At 37.9% G+C, this 27,941-nt stretch overlaps 2 protein-coding genes across 2 annotated transcripts in view; both read right to left on the bottom strand.

The window, feature by feature from the left end:
* TLR1 (toll like receptor 1) overlaps nt 1-18,900 on the bottom strand; it is a 47,388-nt gene extending 28,488 nt beyond the window's left edge. The window contains exon 1 of the mRNA XM_040485752.1: nt 18,806-18,900. The gene's annotated coding sequence lies outside the window, so the exon portion shown is untranslated. The remainder of the gene's footprint in view (nt 1-18,805) is intronic.
* Nucleotides 158-18,914, bottom strand: TLR6 (toll like receptor 6). The gene is made up of 2 exons (XM_040485729.1): nt 18,806-18,914; nt 158-3,092 (listed from the first exon to the last, which is right to left on the bottom strand). Exon 2 carries the CDS (start codon nt 3,022-3,024, stop codon nt 610-612), a length of 2,415 nt encoding a protein of 804 aa, XP_040341663.1. The 5' UTR covers nt 3,025-3,092; nt 18,806-18,914; the 3' UTR covers nt 158-609.
* Between the last annotated feature and the right edge of the window lie 9,027 nt (nt 18,915-27,941).

Genomic DNA, 27,941 nt, shown 5'->3' with positions numbered 1-27,941 from the left:
AAAAAAAAAGAACTACAAGCAGATCCATGTAGTTCAAACCCATGTTGTTCAAGGGGCAACTGTATTTTCCTTTATATATATAAATTATTATGTCATGAGTCCCCACTGGTTAATTGCATATTTGTGTGACAGCGTCATAAATTCAATAATTTCCTCTGATGTGAACAAAAATTCTTTATTTTCCATAAATGGTCTAATTTTTTCCCAAGCTCCAAAATTGAACAGGATGATAAAGCTCACCCAGAGTTCAATGAGGCTCCATAGGACGATTGGGTACACTTCTGAGTTTGACTTTCCTTGCTGCCATAAAGTCCCATAAACTCCTGCTCACACAGACTCTCTTTGGGAAAGGAGAAGGGAGAGGAAAGGTCCTTGAGTGACCATTTACTTGTGTGTTTCCACTCAAAACTGAATGGTTGAACCAGAAGAGACTGAGCTACCTGTAATAGGCAAGTTTGAGCACCACCTCAGCCTCCAGCCTTGGTCCTCAGCTTTGGTAAAACCTAGTTTTCATTTAGTCTTCCAGAATGTGTAGATATAATAGACGTATCATCTAAACAGAAACTTAAAATCATCATGTTCATCAAAATCCAAGTTAATGATGGTTTCTTAAATTGAATTTCCTGATTTTTTATAAGTTTCTGCATTATTGTTTTCAGCAATTAATGTCAACTTCATGTTAAAAGCAGCTCTAATATTAGCCCAAAAAAGTCCGTGTTTGCTCTTCTCCTTGGGCCATTCCAAGTAAGTCCGCTGTGTCATGAGAGCCTTCAGCTTGTGATACTTGCTGGGAATGCAGTTCTGTGGAATGGGTTCCAGCAAGATCAGGATTAAATTATTAGATCCTTCATGAAAGAGATTGTGATGAGCAAAGTAGAGTTCATAATGACACCATTCACTCTGAACAAAGTTGGGAGACAAAACAAAGATGGACTTGTAACTTTTCTCAATGCAGTTGATGATATTTTCCACAATGCTCTTGCCAGGAACAAAGTTTCTCTCATGGAGACAAATCCTTAGGTCTTCTTTTTCTAGGTAAGGTACCAGTTCATTCTTCACCCAGGCAGAATCGTGTTCACTGTATGAAATAAAAGCATGGAACTGAAGGGTTCTTTGGAGTTCTTCTAAGGGTAGGTTGCTTGCCCTGTGCCGGGTCTGGGTCCACTGACACACCATCCTGAGATACCAGGGCAGATCAAAGTACATACAGAGGACAGTCACAGTAACAGTCAACACCAGCACAGTGACCCCAATGGTGACAAGCAGCAGAGCTGTGTTGCAGGATAACTGAGACACATGAAAGTCCTTTAGTGGGGTTCCCTTATAACTTTCTGGATTGTCACACTTATAAGAATCAGGCCAACCCTCTACCACTTCACTTGATACTTGGCCTATATTCTGGATAAATTCTCTTAGCTCACAGGTGCATTGGAATGGATTGTTTCCTGCTCTTATGGACCTAATCTTCTGGCAGCTGTGGAAGAAATCAGCTGATGGGTTGGAAATTGAATTATGGTCAATGATCAGTACAGAAAGGCTGCTAAAAGCTCCACAGTCAGGAAGGTGGGCTAAGGAATTGGAGGCAACATTGAGTTCTTGCAAAGCTTCTAGTTTCATGATTAGTTTAGGAATGCTCCTTATTCGGTTATCGTAAAGATCAAGTACCTTGACCTTAGGAGGTAAACATCTGAAAACAGAGTCAGTAAGTATATTTGAAGACAAATTTAACACCACTATACTCCCACCCCAAGTGCAATTTCCATCATGTCTATCATATTCCAAAGAATTCCAACTAACATCCAATATTTCCAAAGATGTCATATGCTTAGTCATGAGACCTATATTGTAAAGGCCTTTTAATTTATTCTTTCGTAAGATAAGGGTTTCCAATCTAACTAGTTTGGAACAGTTTTGAAATACACTGTCTGTGAAAACATTCTGGGTAAAGTTCAAAAATTTAAATGTGCTTGATGTCTGAGGACAAAGCATGTGTATAAAAGGTGTATCTGATAGGGTTAACATCATAATGTTCATCTCAGAAAAAAATGTATATAACACCGTCTGTGAATAAATAAAAACTCTGTTTGTAACATGCTCTATTTTCAATGCTTTCAGTGCCGTTTTAGAATAAGTAAAATCTTCTTTATCAATGCTTTCAACTATTATTAAATTGTAAATATTGAGATATTCTACAGGTTTGGGCCAAAGAAATTGAAAAACTCTAACCAGGCATTTCCAAGTTGTTTCCACATGTTTGAGAGTAAAATTCAGTAAAGTTGGGCCTCTAATGAGTTCTGATAAAAATTTAATTAGAATTTGACAGTTGTCGTTATTCAATTTAATATTAGTCAGTTGTAAGCACCTTAAACTGTTAACTGATATGTTCACTTGGACAGAGAATAACTGATTTGGGTGAAAAACAAGGTGAAGTGTTTTTGTATTCAGAATTTGAAGACTTTCTGTTTCACTTTCTTTTGCATAATAACCTTCTAAATCCAGAAGGATGTGACTTAGATGCAAATGAGCAATTGGTAGCAGATCTAATTGTCGTAACCTTGTACCACTTAATCCTAAGAAATTCAGTTGCGTCAAGTTGCCAAATTCCTTACAGATGGGCAGGACATCAAAGTCATTGAATGAGAGGTCTAAATGCTTGAGACTCCTGATAAGGTGGCAAGAGGTCTTCTGCAACTGATTGTGAGATAAATCCAAATATTCCAAATCCTGGTTGAACTTGAAAATGCTAAAATCGAGGCACTGGAGTCTATTATAGGAAAGTATCAAAACTTCCAGCCCTAAGAGATAGCTAATGTCAGAGATGTGAAGCTTAGATATGTAGTTTTGAGATATATCTAAGACTTTGGTTTTTGGTGACAGGTCTTTTGGAACATGCATAAGTTTCATTTTCGACATGTCTACTGCAAATTCACTTTCATCAGAGAACTGGATTATGGTTCCAACTATTAAGGTCAAAATGTACACAAAGCAAAAGCTTCTGGTGATAGATTCTTTGTCTTTGGTCATGATGTTTAAAAGGCTATTCCCCAAAGGGTTGTGCTGTTCTTCAGGGCATCTTGATATGTGTCCAAATTCTAGAAATACAATATACATTAAGACATATAAATATTGGATGATTGCTCTCAGACCTCCACTTCCTAACACAAAATCCCAGTGATCTTTTCATTCACTATCAGAGTCATTTCTGTTTGCATAATTAAATGTGATATATTCTCCAGTTATGCAGCTTGCTGGTACCAGGGGAGGCAATACAGACCTTATCATCAAAAAATTGTGCTTCTGTGTTTTAACCTGTCTAGGCATTCTCTGAGGGATGCACTCAGGGGCTTGGCTTTGTTTCACCCTTTTCAGAACTTTCTCAGGGCTGGAGAAACCTCCTGGGTAATGTTTACTGAAAATCTTTATAGGCAAATATACTAGCCACAGGCACTGGAACAAGGAATAGCAAATGTGACAAACAGCACACACATCAAAAAGCCAGGGAAGGAAGAAGCTTACAAAAGAGATACGTGGTAGATAAGAGTCTTTGGAAATCTCCATGTGAACCAGGAAATCTAGAAAGCCACCCATGTCTAGGGCTGGATGCATGTTCAGAAAAGAGCTAAGAAAATCCTAAACTTTCACCTTTGGTTGACCTTTGGCTCTGTGAAAGCCAAAAGTGAAAGCTAGGGCAGAGTTGTAAACAGCCTGGATAAACATCCAGGAAATGTTTCCACACAGAACCAATCTACAAAAATCCAAAGTTTTGTTTCATTTTATCTCTAGATATTTAAGAAAATCTCTATCAAAGCACTAGCTGGCCACTAAGTGAATCAAGCACAGAATACAATGGCCACACATAACAAAGAATATAGTCTTTACAAAATAGTTTAGAGCAGTCACTAAACAAACAGCCAACAGTACTCCCACGACAATCAGCAACAGCAAACCCTGGGAGACAGGAGAACCTGAGTTACCACATTATACTATTCAAAATGCCTACTTTAAACAACAGAGGCATGCAAATAAATTATAAACTATTACCCATTTATAGGAGAAAAAGGAAAAGAACAAAATTAGAGAACTAACACTACCTGGGGCATCTGGATGGCTCAATCGGTTAAGCATCCAACCTCAGCTCAGGTCATGACCTCACAGTTCGAGTTCGAGCCCCGTGTTGAGCTCTGTGCTGACAGCTCAGAGCCTGGAACCTGCTTTGGATTCTGTGCCTCTCTCTCTCTCTCACTCTGTCTTTCCCTGGCTCATGCTCTATCTCTCTCAAATATAAAATAAACAAACAAAAAAAAAAAGGAAACTGAGAAGTGACGATACCCAACTTCAAGACTTCCTATAAAGCTACAGTAATCAAGACAGTATGATACTGGTGAAAGAATGAACAGATCAATGGACCAAAATGAATAACTCAGAAATAGGCCTACACAAATATAGCCAACTGGTCTTTGACAAAGAAGCAAAGGCAATTCAGTAAAGAAAAGATAGTCTTTTCAACAAATGGTGCTAGAACTACTAGACATCCATATGCAAAAAAAAAAAAAAAAAAAAAAAAGAGAGAGAGAGAGAGGATCTAGACACAGGTATTACACTTTTGACCAAAATTAGCCATAAATGGATCATAAACCTAAATGTAAAACATAAAACTAGAAAACTTCTAGGGGATAATATAGGTGAAAATTTAGGTGACCTTGGGTTTGGAGATGACCTTTTAGACACAACATCAAAAGCACAATCCATCAAAGAAAACATTGTTAAATTGGACTTCATTAAAATTAAATTTTTCTACTTTGCAAAAGACACAATTCAGGCAATGAAAAAACAAGCCACTGGCAGGGAGAAAATATTTACACAACACATATCTGATAAAGGACTTGTGTCCAAAATATACAATGAACTCTTGAATTCAGCAATAAGAAAATTACACAGTTTAAAAATGGGGAAAAGATCTGAACAGAGACCTCACCAAATAGCAAATAAGCATATGAAAAGATACTCAATATCAGATGTCACCAGAGAATTGCAAATTAAAACAATCAGATACCATTACACACCCATTAAAATGGCCAAAATCCTGAAACAACACCAAATATTGGTAAGGGTATGGAGCAACAGTGATTCTCATTCATTTTTGGTGGGAATTCAAAATGGTACAGACATTTTGGAAGACAGTCTGACAGGTTCTTAGGTGCACTCTTACCATATTCTCTGGCAATTACAATCCTAGGTATTTACCCAAATGAATTGAAAATCTAGTCCACAAAAAAAGCTTGCATGTAGATGTTTGTAGCAGCTTTATTCATAACTCCCCAAAACCGAAAGCAACAAGATGTCCTTCAGTGGGTTGAAAGGTAAACAAACTGTGGTATATCCAAACAATGGGATGTTACTCAGTCCTGAAAAGAAATAAGTGATCAAGCCACAAAGAGTCACAGAAGAACCAGAAGGCATATTTCTAAGTAAAAGAAACAAATCTGAAAAGGCTACATGCTGTATAATTCCAACTCTATGACATTTGTAAAAAGGCAAAACTAAAGATAAAAAGATCAGTGGTTTTTAGGGTTTTGGAGAGGGAGGGATGAATAACCAGGGCACAGAGGATTTTTAGTACAGTAAAACTGTTCCTTCCATATGATATTATAATTGTGGATATATGACCTTATGCATTTTTCAAAGCCCACAGAACTATATAACACAAAGGCTGAATCCAAATGTAAATTATGGACTTTAGTTAATACTAATATATCTATTATATAATATACCACACTAATGCAAAATGTTGTAATAGGAAAAACTGTCTAGTGGAGAAGGGGTACATGAGAACTTTCTGAACTATTTACTCAATTTTTCTGTAAAACTAAAACCGCTCTAAAAAAATAGAGTCCATTAATTTAAACAGAAAAGTATATAGAAATGCATCAAAATTTCTGTATATTAATTTTGTATCCTGTGACTTTACTGAATTCATTTATCAATTCTAGTAATTTTTGGTTGGACTCTTTAGGGTTTTCTATATATAGTACCATGTCATGTGCAAGTAGTGAAAATTGTACTTCTTCCTTGCCAATTTGGATTCCTTTTATTTCTTTTTCTTGTCTGATTGCTGTGGCTAGGACTTCCAGTACCATGTTGAATAAAAGTGGTGAGAGTGGACATCCTTGACTTGTTCCTGATCTTAGAGGAAAATGTCTCAGTTTTTCACCATTGATTATGATGTTAGCTGTGGGTTTTTCATATAAGGCCTTTATTAGGTTGAGGTATTTTCTTTGTAAACCCACTTTGATGACAGTTTTCATCATGAATTGATGTTATACTTTGTCAAATGCTTTTTCTGCGTCTATTAAGATGATCCTATGGTTTTATCCTTTCTCTTGTTGATGTGATATATCACACTGATTGATTTGCAAATACTGAACCACACTTAATCCCTGGAATAAATCCCATTTGATAGTGGTCAATGACTTTTTTTCAGTGTATTATTGGATTCAGTTTGCTAATATTCTATTGAGGACTTTTGCATCTATGTTCACCAGAGATACTGGGTTGTAGTTCTCTCTTTTTTTAGTGTCTTTATCTGGTTTTGATAACAGGGTAACATTGGTCTCATAGAATCAATTTTGAAACTTTTCTTCCTCTTCTATTTTTGGAATAGTTTGAGAAGACTAGATATTAACTCTTCTTTAAAGTTTGCTAGAATTCATCTGTGAAGCCATCTGGTCCTGAACTTTTGTTTGTTGGGAGTTTTTTGATTACTGATCCAATTTTATTGCTAGCAATCAGTCTATTCACATTTTCTTCTTCCTGATTCTGTTTCAGTAGGTTATTACAAATGGATTTTATCCATTTCTTCTATGCTGTACAATTGGAAATTAAGAATAACAATACCATTTATAATTGTACCAAAAATAATAAAATACCTAGGAATAACCTTAATCAAGAAGGTAAAAGGTCTGCACTCTAAAAACTATAAAACACTGATGAAAGAAAGTGAAGATGACACAAAAAAATTAAAAGATATTCCATGCTTATGGATTGGAAGAATCAATATTGTTAAAATGTCCATACTACCCAAGGCAATCTACAGATTTAGTGTGATATGCCAACATCATTTTTCATAGAACTAGAACAAATAATATGAAAATTTGTATGGAACAACAAAAGACCCTGAATAGCCAAAGAAATCTTGAGAAAGAAGAATAAAGCAGAGGTATCACAGTGTTAGATTTCAAAATACACTGCAAAGCTTTAGTAGAAGAAAGAAAGAAAGAAAGAAAGAAAGAAAGAAAGAAAGAAAGAAAACAAAAAAACCCAAAACGATACTGGCACAAAAATAGACACATAGATCAATAGAGCAGAATAGAGAGCCCAGAAATAAACCCACATTTACATGGCCCATTCATTTACAATAAAGGAGGCAGGAATATACAATGAGGAGAAGACAGTCTATTCAGCAAATGGTTTTGGGAAAACTGGACCACTTCTTACACCGAACACAAAAATAAAATCACAAGGGATTTTAAAAATTGGATAAAAAAGGAGAAGAATATAAATGGTTTCTGAAGAAACATGGGCATTGACTTACTAGACAAAGGCTTAAATCAACTGTCTTAGAAGTTAACTATGTGACTATGGTCTCTTTTCTTTGGACTCAGAGAATACTTTATTCTCTTTTAAAGGGCAGTCCTTTTATCCCTCCAAAATATTATATCACTCCTTTTGAGAATCTAAAATTGTACAAAAGGGCAATCAAGGAGCTATTGCCAGAAACTACAAGACATTCTCAAGAGTCTACACCAGTATTCAATTTGGCCATAACTCTGCCTTCTGCTACAACCCGTGACTGCTCATGGGTGAAGGGTTAACAAACCCATTTATCTCTTTCTCTAGTGACTAATCTTACATAGGATTAACTTTCTAGCTCTTTTCTGAAAATCTGACACATGTAAAATGTCCACTGTGTTACCAAAAACATTACTTTTTGGGTAAAATGACTCTTGAATGGTAAACAGCATCCATGCTAAAAGGACCGTGTATGAACTAGAAGTACGAAAGTATGAAGCCTGTGTTGTATTTCCTGTCCTATATCTTTCTGAGAAAAATGGACCAAGTGTGGCCTATTGGGGCTGTGAGTCTGAATGACTAGGTGAGCCTGAGAAAAACTCATCATGGTCATTGTGAAGCCATGCCCACCACTGGCCAGACTTTCAGATCCTCAACCCAGTTTGGCCAGGGCAACATGAGATAAAAGGAACAGAGAGGAAGGTGGGTGGCAAGTTGGAAAGCCAATCTACCTGTGGCTTGATGGCTAAATCTCTGTGGCACATGACAGGATAAGTCCTTTTGTGAGGGTGAAGATTAGAATAAGGCCAAGTTTGTGTCACAAGGAAGAACCACCTACTCCCTCCACCTCCATGACTTGCACCTCACCAAAACCAGTTGAGGCTGGGCTGGTACAGGTGATACCACTGTTAAAAAAGATATGATTAATATAGTCCAAACTGGGCATTCATGACTGGTGAAGGGGTGGAAGCAGGCACACCAGCCCACAGATCCCATGCTTGTGACTGAGACAAAGGGGTGGGGATATAATTGTGCAAAAGGGCAAGCAAGAAGCTAGTCTCAGAAACTAAGAAATACACTCATGAGTCTATACCATTCCAGCTCTGATCTGCGTGGAAAATAATTTATGAGCTCCTGCAGGGAACACAAGCTAGCAGGACAGATGGGGCTCCACAGATGCCTAACTCCAACTGCAGTATCCTAAAAGCAGCAATGGCAGCTGGGATGGCCCCTGGGCAGCATCCTGCACATACACTGGAGCGCCCACAACCACACCTGCCTAGGAACCACCTACAGGTAGACGTTAGAAGTATTCTTACAAACCGGGAAAAGGTAGACAAGATAACATATACTCTACTCTTTGTGGACACAGGAATTTTTTTTTTTAGTCATAGGATCTCATTCATTGACACAATTCCCATAAAAATGGATATGTGTTTTTTCCAACTCATATCAGACCGAAAGCAACAAATTGAGAGAGACATGATAATCTGAATACATCAAGTTCCTACAGCTGACACACTGAAAAAACAGGAAAAGATAGAGAGATATTAAAAAGTACAATGAAGAAGTCAGAAAGCATGTAAATTTGGAGCTGCTGTATATAAGAGATAACAGCTTTTCCAGAGCCCAGAAAGTTTCACTGTACTATGACAAATTACAGACAATGATATTCATGACACTGATGCTAAGTGAATGAGGAAAGATTACTGTCTGAAGGGTGGAGGCTGGTGCATGAACCCACAGACCCCATATTTGGAACTGGTACAAACGGTTGGAATGTGAGGTTCACTCTACCCCATTCAGGAGGTGATCTGCACAAGTAAATATCTAGAAGCTCCCAGGAGACAAGAGCAGACAACAACATTTCTTAAGTAGGACCTCGTGTAGCAGGAATAATTAAAAGCAGATTTTTGACTACTTGTTGCTCAGTTTTATTAACAAAAGGATCCATTGTTCATCATCTAAGGGTATATTGGAAATAGTAAAATAGTTAAGAGATAAGTAGTGTTTCAATTAACCAGTCTTTGAAAAAAGTAAAACTCTTCTGGGTTGGAGAATTTCATTACAAAATGGCATATGGTTAAAAGTCCCTCACTTCTTCTCTTGTAGAACCTCTCCCAATTGCCAGCAAAACAGCCATGAAAACACAGAAACTTTTAAAACTCACCTTGCCACCAAAAACAAAGAAGGGTAGAAAATTAATGGAGGGATCCAAAAGCATCTACACTCATGAGAGGTATCAGGAATATATTAAGGAAAACATGGTATACTCTACCTTTGTCTCAGGAAAATAGACTTCCTGACAAAGGGTGGGAAAGAATTTTATTCCTCTTTCTGTTTGCTATCTCTGTTTGCAGATGTATGATCTTTCATTTAGAGAGTCTGAAAGACTTCATAAAAAAAAAAAAAACTCCAAGAACTATTAAATTCAGTAAAGTTGCAGGATACAAAACCAACTTACAAACGGTTGCATATCTATTCATGAACAAACTATTTGAAAAAGAAAGAAATAAAACAATCCCATTTACAAATGCATCAAAAAGAATAAAATACCTAGGAATAATTTTAACCAAGGAGGTGAAAGACCCGTATACTGAAAATTATAAGACTTTGATGAAAGAAGTTGAAGAAGACACAAATAAATAAAAAGATACCCATATTCATGGATCAGAATTGGTAAATTCTTCAAATTGTTAAATTGTTAAAATGTCCACATTACCCAAAGTCATCTACAGAGTCAGTGCAATCTCTTAAATTTCCAGTGGCATTTTTAACAAAATCAGAAAAAAGAATTCTAAAATTCATATGAAATTACAAAAGACTCCAACCATCCAGAGCAGCCCTAAGACAGAATAAAGCTAGAGGCATTACACTTCCTGATTTCAAACTATACTACAAAGCTGTACTAATCAAAACAGTATGGTATTGTATGTTATTAGCATAAAAACAGACAAATAGTATGGAACAGAATCAAGAGTCTAGAAATAAACCCATGCATACACAGTCAACTAATATTTGGCAAGAGAGTTAAAAATACTTGATAAGGAAAGTGTAGTCTCTTCAGTGAATAGTGTTGGGAAAACTGGATATATGCACATGTAAAAGAAGTGGACTCCTATCTTACCCTACTTACAAAAAAAAATTACTCCAAATGGATTAAAGACTTAACTATAAGACCTGAAATCATAAAACTTCTAAAAGAAAACATGGAGGGAAATCTTCCTTACATTGGTCTTGGCAATAATTTTTGGGATCTGACACCATCTGCCTATGTTTTATAGGAAACAAAAACAAAAATAAACAAATATATGATAAGGGATTAATATCCAAAATATATAAGTAACTCATACAGCTCAATAGCTAATAATAATAATAATAGTAATAGTAATAATAAAAATTTTAAAATAATTTTATTAAAAAGTGGACAGAAGACCTGAGTAGAGATTTTTCTAAAGAAGACATACAAATAGTCAACTGGCATATCAGAAGATGCTCATTGTCACTATCAACAGGAAAATGAAAATCAAAACCACAATGAACTATCACCTCACACTTGTTTGAATGGACATTATCAAAAAGACAAAAGGTAACTTGTGTTGACAAAGATGTTGAGAAAAGGGAACCCTTGTGCACCATTGGTGGGAATGTAAATTGGTATAGCTATTGTGGAAAACAGTAAGGAGTTTCCATTTTAATGTTTAATTTTTTCCTCAAAACATTACAAATAGAATTACCATCTGATCCAGCAATCCCATTTCTGGGCATATATCTGAAAGCAATGAAATCACTGTCTTGAAAATCATGCATCCCCATACTCATTGCAGCATCGTTCACAATAGCCAAGGCATGCAAACAACATAGGCATCCACTGACAGATAAATAGGTAAAGAAAATGTGAGATATTTAGAGAAAGATAGAAATAGATATAATGGAATATTATTTAGTCATTAAAAGAAAGATATTCTGCCATTTTTTACAACATGGGTGGACCTTAAGGGCATTAGGCCAAGGGAAATAAAGTCAGACAGAGAAAATAAATACTGTATGATCTCACCCATATGTAGAATCTAAAAAAGCCTAACAGATAGTAGAAAGGGAAGGGGTTGCCAAGGTCTGGGGGACAGGGGAAATGAGGAGATGTTGGTCAAAGGTTAAAAACTTCCAGATATAAGGATGAATGAGTTCTGGGGATCTAATGTGCAGCCTGGTGATTATAGTTAACAGCAGTGTATTATATACTTGAGAGTTGCTAATAGAGTAGATTCTTACAACCAAAAATAAAAGATCATTATGTGAGGTGATGGATGTGTTAACTAGCGTTATTGCGGTGACCATTTTGCAGTGGTCATATATACACAATTATGTTGCAGATCTTAAATTTATAGTGTTGTATGTTAATTATCTCAATAAAACTGGGGGGAAAAAGTAGGGAGGGACTTGAGGGTACATATTACATTCTGAGATGTGCAAGTCATACAAGACTTGTAAAGGGGTTAAAGATAAGAACACTAGGGAGCCATATCATCAGAAATTACAGTTTGTATATATAATACTCCATTAGGTCAAAGTATCAGAGAATTGGGCAATGAGAATAAAAGAGGCCACTACTTCATGCTGGTAAAAATAAATAGCCCACAAGGAAAATATAACAGATAAGAACACCTACACAGTGAATAACTGCATCAAAATTTACAAAGTAAAAATGCTAAAAACACAAGGAGATATTGATAGTGAAAACATTTAGTGCATTTCTTTGGGTTACAATTAGATCAAACAGCATAAGACAATCATAGGAGGATTTGGATGAAATAATTAATAAAGGATTTAATAGAAACTTAGACTCTATAAAAAAAAAGTATATTATATATCTAAGTCCCCAGGTTTCATGGAGCATTTACTAATATTGATTCTTAAGTCAAATTTTTTAATAAATACCCCAAAGCAGAAATTGTCAAAGTCATATTTTTGGGTAAAAAATAAAATTTTTTAAAAAGTTTATTTATTTTTGCGAGAGAAGCAGCGAGAGTGAGTGGGGGAGGGGCAGAGAGAGAGGGAGAGAGAATCTCAAGCAGGCTCCACACACTGTCAGCACAAAGCCCAATGTGGGGCTAGAACTCACAAACGATGAGATCATGACCTGAGCCAAAACGAAAAGTCAGACACTTAACTGACTGAGCCACCCAGGCACCCCACAATAAACTTTTTAAACCATTTTTTTAAATGTCCTAAACATTTTCTGCATCAAAAACATTGCGTTTTCAATTGCAAACATTAGAAAGTCATTAGAGTCAACATTAGAGTCAACAGGGTGATATGCACATACTCTAATCTTCTCCTCTTGCTCTAAATCCCCAGAATGATTGTGGAAAAAATACGCACACACAGGAAGAAAAGAAAGAAAAGTCTTTAGGGAAACTGAAACCAAGAAAAGTCTCTGAGATCCACAAGCAGATTGGACTATGATAGAGTACTAACTTCCAAAGGATGTCCAACTCTTCATCCCAGAACTTGTGAATATTCTATTACATGGAAAAAGGGAATTTGAGTTGAAAATGGAATTAAATTCATTAATCTGCTGACCTTAAAATAAGAGGGTTATCCTGGATTATTCAAGTGGAACCAATGTAATCACAAGGGTCCTTAAAAACTAAAGAGGGAGGCAGAAGAAGAGGTCAGAGTGATATGATGTAAGAAGGACTTGAGCTGCCATGAGGAAGGGGCCATGACCCAAGAAATGCAGGTAGCATTCAGAAGCTCAAAAAGGCAAGTCAATGCATTCTCCTCTAGAGCCTCCGGAAGAAATGTAATCTTGTCAAGACCTTTATATACGCCCAAAAAGACTTATGTTGGAGTACTAACTTACAGAGCTGTAAGATAATAAATGTGTTTTTTAAGCCACTAAGTTTGCAGTAATTTGCTATAGCAGCAATATAAAATTAATACAGACTACTTTGGTCCACCCTCCTGATAAATAGGCTGTGAAAACAGATCAAGAAGCAGTTTGATATGGAGCCTCAACCACATTTTGGGTTGCACAATCAAAAAGCATGGCACTTACAAAGCAAACACTATAATAGAAAGTAACCAAACTCAAGATACAAGAGAAGTTAACACCCAAGGAAACTATCAATGGTATCCTCAGATACTGAGGATTGATTGATAATGATATCCTAAGAGAGAGAGAAGATTTCTAAAAAAGAATGGAGTAGGAATCATAGAAATTAAAAACTTAATCATTGAAATAGAAAACTCATTAAATGAGTTGAATTGTAGAGTAGCAATGCTGATGTGAGAATTAGTGAGAAGACCAAGAAGAGGAATTTCCCCAAAACATAGTACAAGAAGCATAAGAGACGGAATATATGAAAGAAATACTAAAAGACATGCAAGACAGATCCACCATCTGAATTACCAGAGGATAGACTATCCTCTGAAAAATAAGCTGATAACTTTACCACCCCATCCCCAAAAAAGCCACAACAGGGATGCTAGAACGAATATTTTGCAAAGAAAGTAGGAAAGTTTATTGCTAAATTCCAATAAGTATTGATGACAAAAATTTTAATAATGATCTGGAACTAAAATTGCCAATAATTACAAGGGAATTAGTAGACAGTGGGGGAGAGGGAAAGAGTGAACTACAAGTATGTTGTGATCCTTGCCTGATTGAGGAGAATCTATAGATAGAGACAAGTTAATTCAAAGTGTTAATTCAAGAAAAATACAAGTTTAAGTATGTATATTATAAAATTAAGAGTAATTATTAGAAAATACAACAAAAGAGGGGCGCCTGGGTGGCTCAGTTGGTTAAGCGTCCGACTTCGGCTCAGGTCATGATCTCGCAGATTGTGAGTTCGAGCCCCACGTCGGGCTCTGTGCTGACCGCTCAGAGCCTGGAGCCTGTTTCGGATTCTGTGTCTCCCTCTCTCTCTGACCCTCCCCCGCTCATGCTCTGTCTCAAAAATAAATAAACGTTAAAAAATTTAAAAAAAAAAAAAGAAAATACAACAAAAGAGACAAACTCCAATCATTTGAGGGTGGGGAGAAGCTTAGAATGAAGAAACCCTAATCCATCTAGCACTGTACTGAAGAAATAGCACATAATGATTAATTAATATGTTTCTAATATTGTAAGAATGGCTTATTATTAGCAAATCTATGACAATAACACATCAATAGATAAAAGGAAAAGAACAGATGAGCATCTCCATGGATGTTAACAATTTACTTGTTAAATTTAGCATTCATCTTTGACCAAATATACAACTTTAATTAAAGTAGATATTGAAAAGATACGTTGAGGGGCACCTGGGTGGCTCAGTGGGTTAAGCATCTGACTTCAGCTCTGATCATGATCTTGGGGTTTGTGAGTTCAAACTCTGCCTCAGGCTGTGCTGACAGCTCAGAACCTGGAGCCTGCTTTCGTTTCTGTGTCTCCCTCTCTCTCTCTGTCCCTCCCCTGCTCACGCTAGGTCTCTCTCTCTAAAAAATAAACATTTAAAAAATTTTTAAAGAAAAAAAGGGCGGTACCTGGGTGCCTCAGTCAGTTGAGCATCCAGCTTTGACTCATGTCATGATCTTGCGGTTTGTGAATTCGAGCCCATATAGGGCTCTGTGCTGACAGCTAAGAGCCTGGAACCTGCTTGGGATTCTGTGTCTCCCTTGCTCTCTGCCCCGCCCCCACTCACACTCTGTCTCTGTCTCTCTCTCTCTGTCTCTCTCTCTCTCTCAAAAATAACATTAAAAAAAAAAAAAGAAGAGATACTTTGAAAACCTGATGAAAAATATATTAAGTATCTAACTTAAAGGCATTTCTGTTACATTCAATGTCAAAGATGCCCACTGTTATTTAACACTGTTCTAGAAGTTCTAGCCATTGCAATTAAGGTGAAAGGGAAATAAATGAGAGACAGAAATACAGGAATGCAGAAAATAAAAATATCACTCTTTTTAGATTATATGATTGTTAGTGTGTAAAATCCAAGAGAAGTAATGGAAAAACTGTTAGAACCAGTAAAAGAGTATGATAAAGCAGTCAGTACAAAATAAATTATTTTTTGAAAAAGATATCTGTCTAAAAATAGTGGGTTGTCAAATAAATCATTACTATCTCCATTTAACTAAATATGACTACATGGCCTTTAAAAATAATGAAAATCTAATTCCATGGGAAATTGCTACTATCTTTATGTAAGTGACATAAAGTTTATTTTTTAAACAGGTAGCAATAAATATGTGTAGATATATGTGGAAAAATTAAGATACATATCAAGATATTAATAGTAATCATCTCTACATGGTAGGATTATAAGGGAATTTTATTTTCCTTTTAGCTGTTACCTGTATTTTTTTAATTTTCAATGATCACAATTAAGAAGAACACATTATTTGCTCAGAACATTTACCAAAAAATTCAAAATCAATAGTTAATAATATGAATTATGCCCAATCTCACAAAAAATAAAAATGCACTCTATGTTTATTGCAGCATTATTTATAAAAGCCAAGATATGAAAGCAACTCACGTGTCCAACCATAGATGAATGGATAAAGAAGATGTGGTATATTTATACAATGGAATTGTGACTCAACCATAATTATTACTTGACATTTGCAACAACATGAATGGATCTATAATGCTAAGTGAAGTAAGTCAGACAGAGAAAGACACATATCATATGATTTCACTTATATGTGGACTCTAAAAAACAAAACAAATGAATAAACAAACAAAAAGTAGAAAACAGACCCATAAATACAGAGAACAAACTGGTGGCTGATGGGCAAATGGGTGAAGTGGAGTGGGAGGTATTGTCTTATAGTTATGGAATGAATAAGTCAAGGTGATAACAGGTACAGCTTAGGAAATATAGCCAATGTTACTATAATAGGGTTTTATGGTGACAGATGGTAACTACACTTATAGTGAGTATAGCATAACATTTAGACTTGTTGAATCACTATGTTGTATGCCTAAAACTAATGTAACATTGTATATCAACTATACTTCAATTTTTAAAAATGCACATTAAAACAAAATAGGACATAACATCTAGATGAATCATGATCAGTTTAGACAGACCCAGCAAAGAAGGCACTTGAGTAACAAGGGGAGAAAGGATTTTAAGATGAACCCAGTATTAGATTCTATTAAAAAATAATAAATGTTAATTTTTTATAATGTTCTTTGGTCATGTAGGAAAATGTCCTTCTTTTAGAAATATAAAATGAAGCACTTACAGATGGAATGTTAGGATGTCTATAATTTAAGATTTTTAACCGTAAAAAGATAAAGTGAATCAAATGGGATTTTTTATTTCTTAAAGATTAAAAAAAGAGGTATTATTGTTACCTGCCAAATTTGAAATATTCAAAAATATAACAGCCAGTGTTGGCAAGTGGGACTAAAATAAGAACTCTTGTTTACTACTGGCAGAAATGAAAAATTAGTACAACCTTTCTGAAGGACAATTTGGTCACATATATAAGTTCCTTAAAAAACATGCCTACCCTTAATTTAGCAATCCCACTTTTCAGAATTTTCTTCTAAAGGAATTATCAGAAATACACCTAAAAACATTGCTATGAAAATGCTCTTGGCGTGATGAGAAATTGAAAAAAATGATAATGTCTACTGTAGAAAATAGTTTCATCAATTATTAAACCTATAACATGGGATAGCATGCAGCCTCAAATATTGCACTTTTGAAGCAATATGTTATATAAGTATAATTTCTATTTCTATTTATTTTAAATATAAATTATAAATAATATAATGTTAAGTGAATAAGAGAATACAAAATTGTACATGTAGGAGGATCTAATTTTGTAAAATGTGATAAAATCTGACAAAATACACAAAGCCTAGGGAAAAAGGATGGGAAGAAATATATCAGATGTTAATAGTCATTATCTCTGCATCTCTGAATCATAGGTACATTTAATTTTCTTTCTTATACTTTTGTGTATATTTGCAAAATTTTTAATTTTGAACTGTTTTTAACTCAAAAGATTTACCTCAAATATAGCTAATGTAAAAATATTTTATATTTAAAGAAGCATGCTTGTATTATTTGGGGTATCGACATATACAGAGAACGTCTTCCACACGATGCTAGATGGTTGACGCTGTAGATGGGAACCCACCCAGAGGTCCCTCCACGGTGTCTGTTCAGGGGACTGAAACTTAGCCACCTTGTCGGAAAGCTGACCAGCTGCCCTGTGAGCATCCTGCCCCCCAAACACAAATATTCCTCCAAGGGCATTTATATCCTCAAGTGATTCCTCGTGTATACACTTAACAAGCCAGTCAGGAGCTTTTCTGTTTAAGAAAAATAAAGGAGAGGGGAAAAAAGGGAGCAGAAGTTCAGAGAGTTCATCATTTGTTTTAAAAGGAAGTAAAGAGAGATAAAAGGTAAACGTTTTTTTTTTCTTTAATGCATCAAATAAAAAGAGGGAGAAAAAAAGACAGATGGAAGAAGCCCTGTTTCAAGGGGGAAGAAACTGTGGTGGATAGGATCCATGAAAATTCAGTCTATGAAAAAGACAAGATGAAAAAATATTAAGTGAGGTTAAGTGTGAGTCCGTAGTCAAGTTAGCAAATACGCAAGAAAGACACTGCTTTATTTGTCAACGTTTAGATAAGAGACCTGGAAGAAATCAGGGCTAGACCCGTCCCTGCCACTTCCTCCATTTAATAAATGTTTATTCAGAGGGCACTCCGTGCCAGCACTGTGCCAGGCGGCAGGAGCCAGGGATAGAACTATGAACAGCACTGCTTTCAAAATACTTCTACATTAGTGACAGAGACCAAGGAACAAATACAGTGCCGTGTGCAGGGAAGATCAAATGCCCATGCCTACTACAAAAATACGTAAGTTGTGGAGCGGCAGAAACTGCTGCGCATGTTGCTGAAAGAGACCAACTGGAGAGAGGTGATGAGAAATGTAGACGAAAACAGAACCAACATCCTGTTTTTCCCTGAACTATGGCTGCAGTGCTAGTGACTTTTATACCTTTTCAAGACAGTCATAAAAAGACCCCCTACTTTTTATCCGCCTTGTGAATCCCAAGGACGTTCACAACATTTTTAAAAAGACACCTAAAATCATCTTGCAAATATTTCAAAGAAACATTTTTAGTACCTGTTTCCTATGTAATTGTTGATATTTTCCTGCATATATGAAGTAATTATTCCACAATTTGAAAAAGCCATAAAAGTCTTTTTACTTACCAATGTGTTTCCTTCTCAGAAGAGAAAGTAACTTCTAAGTGATCAGGAAGATAAAAGTGCTTGACAAACTGTTCGTCCTTCGTGGAAGTAGAGCAGGACCATAGAAACCGTTTTCTGCCATCTGTTGGACCTTCCTGGAATTACTCCTAGACAGGAATTTCCCTTTCAACAGTCACGTGACAAGCATGTGGGCCAGCAGATTTTCCTGGGCTACAGACTAAAACAGTAATCCAATTTTTAAATTCGTATGAGCACACGACTTAGGACAATTTCAGTGTGAAGAAAAAATGCTTTTTCTAAGGTAATGTGTATCTGCAAAGTGTGCAGCCAGAATGTTAAATTGTCACCCAGTGGAGAAAGTTATTGAACACTGCCTGTTTTCCATGATCAGGATATTTAACATTTCCAAAATCATTGCAACCCACCATTATCAAGCAATTTTGGAGCATTATTTTAGCTGGATGAGATACTCTAAAGCAGAATAAGCTTAGGTCCAAGATTTGTTTTTTAAAAAATCAACTTTCAAGGAAAGTGTAGTAGTTGATACATAATATAGCCACATCTAGGGGAAGTTGTGAACCTGTTTCTCCACATTCTGACCACATTGGGTATTATTATCTTTTTAAGTTTATTTACTTTGAGAGAAAGAGAGAGAGAATGGGGGAGGGGCAGAGAGAGAGAGAGAGAGAGAGAGAAAGAGAGCTAGAATCCCAAGCAGACTCCACCCTGTCAGCAAGGAGCCTGACATGGGACTCAAACTCATGAACTGTGAGATCATGACCTGAGCTGAAGTCAAGAGTCTGATGCTTAACAGACTGAGCCACCCAGGCACCCCCAACATTTTGTATTATTAAATGCATGAATTCTTAATTCTAGAATAATAAATAACACAGATGCTGCAGGACTAAAAATCAATTTTCTAAAGGCCATTTAGAATAATTTTAGAACAATCAACAAAGGTTAATACAAAAAGAAGGTGTCTGGTTAAGCAGATACTTTAGGCAGCCAGGATATCCAATTCCCCAGACTTTCCACTTAATCAAGACTAATATGTAAAGAAATGAACATATGAGTTAAATAACCATTCTATAATCACTGTCTGGCATTACCTCATCTATACAAAAAACAAGTTAAGACCCTACAATCTGACCCATAACGAAGTGAGACATTTGGATAAGAATCACTTCTGCTTTCAGGAGAAAGAGAAGGCCAGCTTCTTACTATTCATTCTTAGTCATCAAACATAACAGGAAGTCTTCTTAGGTGGGGAGGGTCAGCAAGGAGCCGATGGGTCTCTGATGGACCAACCAAAGGAAACAGCTAGGGAGTAGTGGGTATCTGTGACACTGGGAAACCAGCTTTGTGCAACAGGCAGAGGAGAAAGGGGCCAGCTGGGGTTTTAAGGGAGTTTTAAGCAACACTGGACTAAAGCCTTGAAGAAAACACACACACGTATTTACACACACAACACGTGTGCACACACAGACACATCACTGCAGATTTGGTCACATTGCACAATGACTTAACAAACCCTCACTAGGACATTTCATAATGCTGCTATTCGGAGCCGTTATAATTCTGAGAAACATCTTTAAGGACATGACAAAACCCACAGAAGTCAGGTAACATGGAAGACAGGACGGCAGAGGAACAGATCATACTGGGCTGAACTCACAATGCCAAATACTAGCTGTGTGGTCTTGGGCAAATTTCTTAACCTCACAAAGACTCCATTTATTTATCTAAAATGGGAGTACTTATGATTTTTAGGGAAGATAATGAATATAAAGTGGGTGGGACAGGGAACACAAGAGAAGTTACAATACTAAGGAGCTTTGGAATTCTACATAAGCCTTACATTTTTCCTTGTTGAGATGAAAAGACTTCAGGATATACTAATAAGTGAAGAAAAGCAAGGTGCAGAAGTGTATGGAGAGCGTGCTATCATTTTCATAAAATCTGGTCTATTTACTTAGGTTATCTCCTTGCCAGGCATTGTTCTGAGTGCTTTACAAATATTACCTCACTTAACCCTCATAAAGATGCTGTAAGTACTATCATTATCCTCACTTAAACTGGGGGAGGAGCAATCAGGTAACTGTCCAATCAACGTTGTGCGTGCTGGTCACCGGTGGGGCTGGGGTTTGAATCCACACGCAGTCTAGCACCAGCATCTGTGTGCTTCAGCACTACCCCAGGCTGCCGTCCACCTATCCTTAAGAGACACACAGAGGAGGGAAGGAGAGAGAGAGGAGCAGGCTAGAAAATGGGCAGAGATTGGAGTTTTGCATCAGAAACCAGTAGCCCTGTCAACACCTTGATTTTGGACTTCTGGCCTCCAGAACTGTGAGAGAATGAATCTGTTTTAAGCCACACAATTTTATGGGAAATTGTTATGATACCCACAGGAAACTAATACAAGAATCTACATACCTATGCTGATATATGCATAAAAATATTTTTTTTTCTGAGAGGATAATTAAGAAATTGTTACCTTTGAGCAGAAGAACCAACAGAGAGCTTTATATTCACCATTTTATGCTCTTTTGTCCCTTTTGAATTTTTTATTACTATTTGCATGCATTCGTTTTATTTTTTAAAAACAAAAGTGTCATAGTGGGGTAGGTAAAATAACAGTCTAAAAATGGCAAATATAGTATCCCAATAGAGAAGCAAAACATTATTTTGATGATTTTTACTTTTTAAAACACTGGCCTTCTTTTCCCTGGAAAAATCAATCAACAATTACTTTTGTTTACCAACAGCTTAAAATTTTTTTTTAATGCTTATTTTTGAGAGAGAGAGAGAGCACTCACATGCGCGCGGGGTGCACGTACACATGAGCTGGGGAGGGGCACACAGAGAGGGGGACAGATGATCTAAAGTGGGCTCAGTGCTGACAGCAGATAGCCACATGCAGGGCTTGAACTCACGAACCATGAGGTCATGACCTGAGCTAAGTCAGACGCTTAACCGACTGAGCCACCCAGGCACCCCATCAACAGCTTTAAAAACAGGTTATATTAAAATTATATCATAAAATATACAAACCATTAAAAATAAAATTGATAACTTAAAATTGGTATTAAAATCCAAAAATGCTGGGTCACCTGGGTGGCTCAGTCGGTTAAGCGTCCAACTTCGGCTCAGGTCACGATCTCGCGGTCCGTGAGTTTGCCCAGTGTCGGGCTCTGGGCTGATGGCTCAGAACCTGGAGGCTGCTTCTGATTCTGTGTCGCCCTCTCTCTCTGCCCCTCCCCTGTTCATGCTCTGTCTCTCTCTGTCTTAATCCACATATGCTGAATTTAAAAAAAAAAAAAAAAGACAAGTCACAGTCTAGGAAAATTATTTGCAACACATGTAACCACAAAAGTATTAATATCCAAAATATATTAGGAATTCTTACAAACCAATAGGAAAATGAGTAATAAGCCCAATGGTGGGAAATTAGCGAAGATATAAACAGATGGATAACAGAAAAGTAAAAAGAAACAGATTCAACATATAGTAAGGAATGAATCCTTATTAGAATATGGGAAAATACAAAACAAGACAATGAGGAGACACCATTGTACACACCTGGGATGGACAAAAATTAAAACATCTAATACCAAATGTTGGTCAGATCATGAGGAAACAGGAACTCTCATACATGTTCAGAGATTCTGACTTAAGTGGTCCGGGATGGCACCAGGCATCAGTATTATTTTAAAAGCTCTCCAGGTGATCCAGTTCAGAAGGATCAGGGCACTTAGATGTAAATGTCATTCTAAACACATCGCCCTCTAGTGGCTCCTGTTTTCGTCAACTGCACCCTTCACACCTCAGGCCTGGAAATGATGTAGGTGTCCTTGACTCTCACTGCTACCTCCAGATCAGTCTTTGAAACCTACCCCTCCTGGTTGCAATTACCCACAGAGTCCCATCAATTCCTTCATTCACTGAGTATTTCAGCAATGCTCACCGTCCAAGTACAATACCACCCCTGCCATAATTCCAGTAATTCCAATAACTATGTAGAGATACTTTCATTCCACACACCCCCACTTCTTAGTTCTTTGATATTCTCTCTGCTAATGATCTTATACTGCAACCCACCTCAGCCATTCATTCCCTCATTATACCCTAAATATTATTATTGCCAATGGCTGTACCCTCTCCATAATCTCACTTGCCAACATCCCGCTCTCCAGCTACGACCTCCCTCTGCTCTCTCCCTCTGCTGCCAACAAGTCCTCAGCCCCGCTGCATTGGACTGAAAGCTCATGATCCATCCTTTTAATCATCCCTCTACATTTACGCTCAGCTACCTTATTCCACTCTCCTCTACCCAGGTTAAATCCAACTCACCACTGGACTACACGGAGCCTGAGCAGCTCAATGCAGTTGGAGAAAATACCCACGCTGACTGTTTTACTCGAAATTCATGACTGGGTCCCAACCTCAAGAGGGAGCAGCAATCCTACTACCCTATCTACCCCCCCCCCCCCTTTCCCAAGCCTGTTCACGCTCCCCTATCTTATACCTCCTTTCCTCTCTTATGCTGCCAACACCCCCTTCCTTCCTCTCTCTCAGCAGATGATGCTTCATTTTTCATGCAGAAAAGCAAAGCAAGCAGAAGAGCATTTCCACATCCTCCCCCAAGACTCTACTAGCCTACTTGTATGTGTCTACCTGTTGTACGTGTCTTCCTTTGTTCACCTGAATGAACTCAGTCAAGAGCTTCCTCCCCATTGAGCATTGACTTCCATCCCTGCTTGTCCACTCAAGGAAATCACTCTCTCACTCTTGCAATGATCTTTTCTCTATTACATCATCATTTTTTTTTTGCTCTAATATATGGTTCTAATTAGCATATAATGCTACAACTTCTCTCATATTTGAACCCTCAGTCTCTTCATCTTTGTTCCCCTTTCCACCAGAACTCCTTGAAAGAGTTGTTGTACTCACTGTCTCTAAAGTCTCCTTCCAGTCTCTCAAACCTACTCCAATCAGGTTTCTTCCTCTATCACTCCAGAGAAATCATTCTCGTTAAGGTCACCAATGACGTCCACATTGCCAAATCCAATTTTCAGTTGGACTGACCAATTCTCAGTTTTCATCAGATCTATTGGCAGTATTTAACACAGTTAAAAGATCTTGAAAAGTTTTCTTACTTAGCTTCTGGGACCCCATACTCCCCTCCTCCATTGCCATTCCCATACACCTCCCTCTCAACTTCTTGCTAAATCACTGCATTCCTTCCCAGTCTCCTTCTGGGTTCTCCTTATCTCTCCAACTTGACACAGCTAAGACTCAGTCCTGGGCCTCTTCTCTTCTGCAACTCTGCATTCTCATCCTGGTTCATAGCTTCAAAACTATTGATTTACTGATGACTCCCCAGTTACTATCTCCAGCCCCGACTTCTCCCCTGAACTCCAGATTCTTACACCCAACTGCCTGCTAAACATTTGCTAAACTTTTCTTGTTGCAAATCAAGTGCTTGAATCTTCACTACCTCAAACCTCAAACCTGTCCCTTTTGCATCCTTCCTGACCTCAATAAGTGATACTTCTGTTCTTGCAGTCATTCAGGTCAAAACCCTTGGACTAATGTATGACTTTTTTCTTTTCCTCCAAGTCTACATCCAATCCTTGAGCAAATTTGGCTGGGCTTTTCTTTGAAACATCTCCATAAGCAAAACACCCCTCGTGCCCTCCACCGTTCCAAAGTGGCCAAAACCATAGTCATCTCTCACACAGATAACTGTAATGACTTCCTAACTGGTCTGTCTGCTTCTGCCCTTCCTGCTACCCACCAACCTTCACCCTATCCCAACCCAATTACAATCAGACACTAGAATCACGGCACACTCCTACTCAAAATCTGTAAGGGTTCTCATTTCACTCAAAGTATAAGCCAAAATCCCTATTATGGTTTGCAAGGCACTGCCTTATCTGCCTTATCTGCCTCATCTTTTAGACTTCACTATCTCGATGGCCTCATTCCTTCCACTCTGCCCCATCCTCCCTCTGCTCCAGCCACACTGGCCACAATACCATTCTCTGAGTGCACCAAGCATGCCCCCACACTGCTCTTGCAGTCCTCTCTGCCTGAAACTGTCCCCACATATCACCATTGTTCATTCCTTTACTTCCTTAAAATCAACACTGAAATGTCACTTTATTGTCAAGACCTTCCCTGACCACGGTTACTCCCACCCATGATATTCTAGACCTATGGACACTATACATTGCTTTATGTCACCACCTGATATGTTACCTAGTTAGAGTCTATCTCCTTTTCGACAGAATGCAAGTTCTAGAGCAGCTAGAGCAGATCTAGGCACATACTCAAAAAAAGTTGGGTTTAATGAATGGTTGTGATGTAGGCAGGCTGGGGCCATGGATCCAGAGGGGGTCCCACAGGACCAGCCAAGAGGGTCCTTGGCTACACACTGGATAGAAATAGCCAGGATGGAGTGAGAGCAGAGTTTGTTGATGATACAGAGACAGTGCACATACAGATAGAGCATCTGGAAGACTCAGAAAGGAAAAGGAAAGAGAGTCTCTTCTTTGTTCCCGGTCTGAAGTTTTTATTGAGGACTGTGGTCTGGTGTATGTGTCCTCTCAGGCATCCAAGAACTGGTTACAAGAAAGACAAGTGTCCAGGTATCCTCCATAACTCACTTATTCCTTGGAGCCAAAGGGTCTTGGCATTGAGATGCCTAGCACCAATGGTCTGGAATAGGCACATGATGGGTTTATCCGATCATTCTCTCCCAGTCCTTTCTTCGATGCTATCTATTATGTTGGAAGACTAAAGAAATCATTAACTCCTTGTCCCTTACAAGGAGGGCATGCATTATTTGTACTATGAGGAACATGTATGAGTGCAGGTACTAGCAAGAATAGAAGAAAAAAAGCAAGAAGGAGATTTTTATGGAGTCCTTCAGCTTCCCTCAGTTGAACCAACTTGGAGGACAATTTCAAGTATCTAAAAAAGGTGACCTGGCTATTCCATTTCTAGCCTGCAATATAAGACAATATACACAAAGGAGGCCATTGCAGCACTATGTGTAATAGTGAAACATTAAATACACTAAATGTCCATCAATTGGGGAATTGATAAGTTGTGGATAATCGTACAATGGAATCCTATAAGGACTTTAAAATGAATGTACTAGATCTACAATCTATGAACATAAATGATTCTCAAAAATAAAATGGCACATAGGATGTTATTTATACAATTTTAAAACATTGAGGGGTGCCTGGGTGGCTCAGTTGGTTGAGCATCTGACTTCAGCTCAGGTCATGATCTCGTGGTCGGTGAGTTCCAGCCCCACATGGGGCTCTGTGCTGACAGCTCAGAGCCTGGAGCCTGCTTTGGATTCTGTGTCTCCCTCTCTCTGCCCTTCCCCTGTTCGTGCTTTGTCTCTCTCTCAAAAATAAAATAAAAACATTTAAAATTTTTGAAAAATACAGTATTTGTGGATAAAGAGATGTGCCGTATAGAAATATGGGTGGGGAGGATACACAACAGCTGGAGGATAGTGGTGACCTCCAGGGAAGGTGAAGAATGGAAGGGAGTAGACTTCAAACATATCTGTAACATTTTTTTTTCTTTTAAAAGAATGCTCTAGGGGTACCTGGGTGGCTCAGGCCGTTAAGGGTCCAACTCTTGGTTTTGGCTCAGGTCATGATCTCACGGTTGGTGAGTTTGAGTCCTACATTAGGGTCTGTGCTGATATCATAGAACCTGCTTGGGATTCTCCCTCTCCCTATCACTGCCTCTCTCTCTAAAGAAAGAAATAAATACACTTAAAAAATAAATAAATAAAAGAAGGTTCTAAAATTAATATGACAAAAAAGAAAAGTTATTCAATCTTCATATTGTCATATTATCTACTTTTTTCTTATACAAACATTTGTCCTATTATTCTCTGCTTTCCAATATGTCTTAAAGAGTATTTTATTCTTTAATACTCCCAAATATTTTTAATGAATAAAAAAATTTTAAGTTGCAAAAAATAACAACTTTTGAAATAAATCCTGGTGGGCTTAGAAGCAGCAGCATTTCAGTAAAAGAGCATAATTTGCAGTCAACAACAAAACCTGTTGCTGGAGTTGCTTGCCCCGTATTCTGTTATCGGAAAGGTGTGGTTTGGGTCAAAGGCGAAAAGGAAACCAGCCGTGAAGAGGGAATGTTTGATGCGCGTCTACCGTTCAGCGCAGCAGGGAGGGCAGGTGTGGCAAAGGTGCTTGCTGTCCTTAGGCTCAGAAGTCACAAGCATGGTGTTTGCGTCCATGGTTCACCGAAACACGCCTGTCACACCTCTCAAACAAAATCTGCTAACACTCACAATTGCAGAACTCAGAACGAATCACTGTTTTTAAAACTGCATTGTCCCTAACTTATATAAAATACATGTGCACGTATATATATTTACAAGAAAAGGTTTATACCATACATGACACTTTTGTAAACTTCCCCTGCCCTACACTTAATATTCGGCTATGGCCTGCCTTCTTTGCTGTCAACAAATCGGATGTAGAGTTATAATTTTTAATGGCTACAACATATCTGATTGTTTGAAGATGCTATGGTTTACTTCACCAATCCTTTATTGTGGGACAGATTATGACCAGGTTTTCTCGGGCACAAACAACTGCAATAAACATCCTTGCACATACATACTCGCACATTGGCTTAAGACAAATTTCGCAGACGTGGAACTCCTGGGCCAAAGCTACTGTTTTTGAATTCTGATCCCCATTTCCAAACTGGCCTTCTAGAAAGTGTTCTTTGCTTATTTGGCCGATTTTAAATCAAATTACGCTCCCACAAACAAGGAAAGGGAAAAAGCTGTTTAACGCACAATCGAGGCATCAAAAACTGGCCGAACTTGAGCGATCCCTTCCCGGGGAAACAGTCCGCAGGGTTTTCCAGCACTTTTAAAGGTAGGAAATGGATGCGGAGAACCCCAAGACCTGCCCAGGGTGGGGGTGGGCGTCCGTCCGGCTCTTCCTGCGGGCACAGAGCTGGAAAAGCCTAGTTACCCCGCGAGGATCCCCGCCCGGCGGAAGAAGGTGCCCGGGAGCCTCGGCTGCGCTCGGGCGCTGGGGCGGGGCGCCCGCGGGGGCGGGGCTCCGCT

Source organism: Herpailurus yagouaroundi, unplaced genomic scaffold (assembly GCF_014898765.1).
Source record: "Herpailurus yagouaroundi ecotype Mexico unplaced genomic scaffold, PumYag 28, whole genome shotgun sequence".
Classification (NCBI taxonomy): Eukaryota; Metazoa; Chordata; class Mammalia; order Carnivora; family Felidae; genus Herpailurus; species Herpailurus yagouaroundi.
The sequence above is the reverse complement of the archived record's forward strand: the minus strand, read 5'-3'. Positions and strand labels throughout refer to the sequence as shown.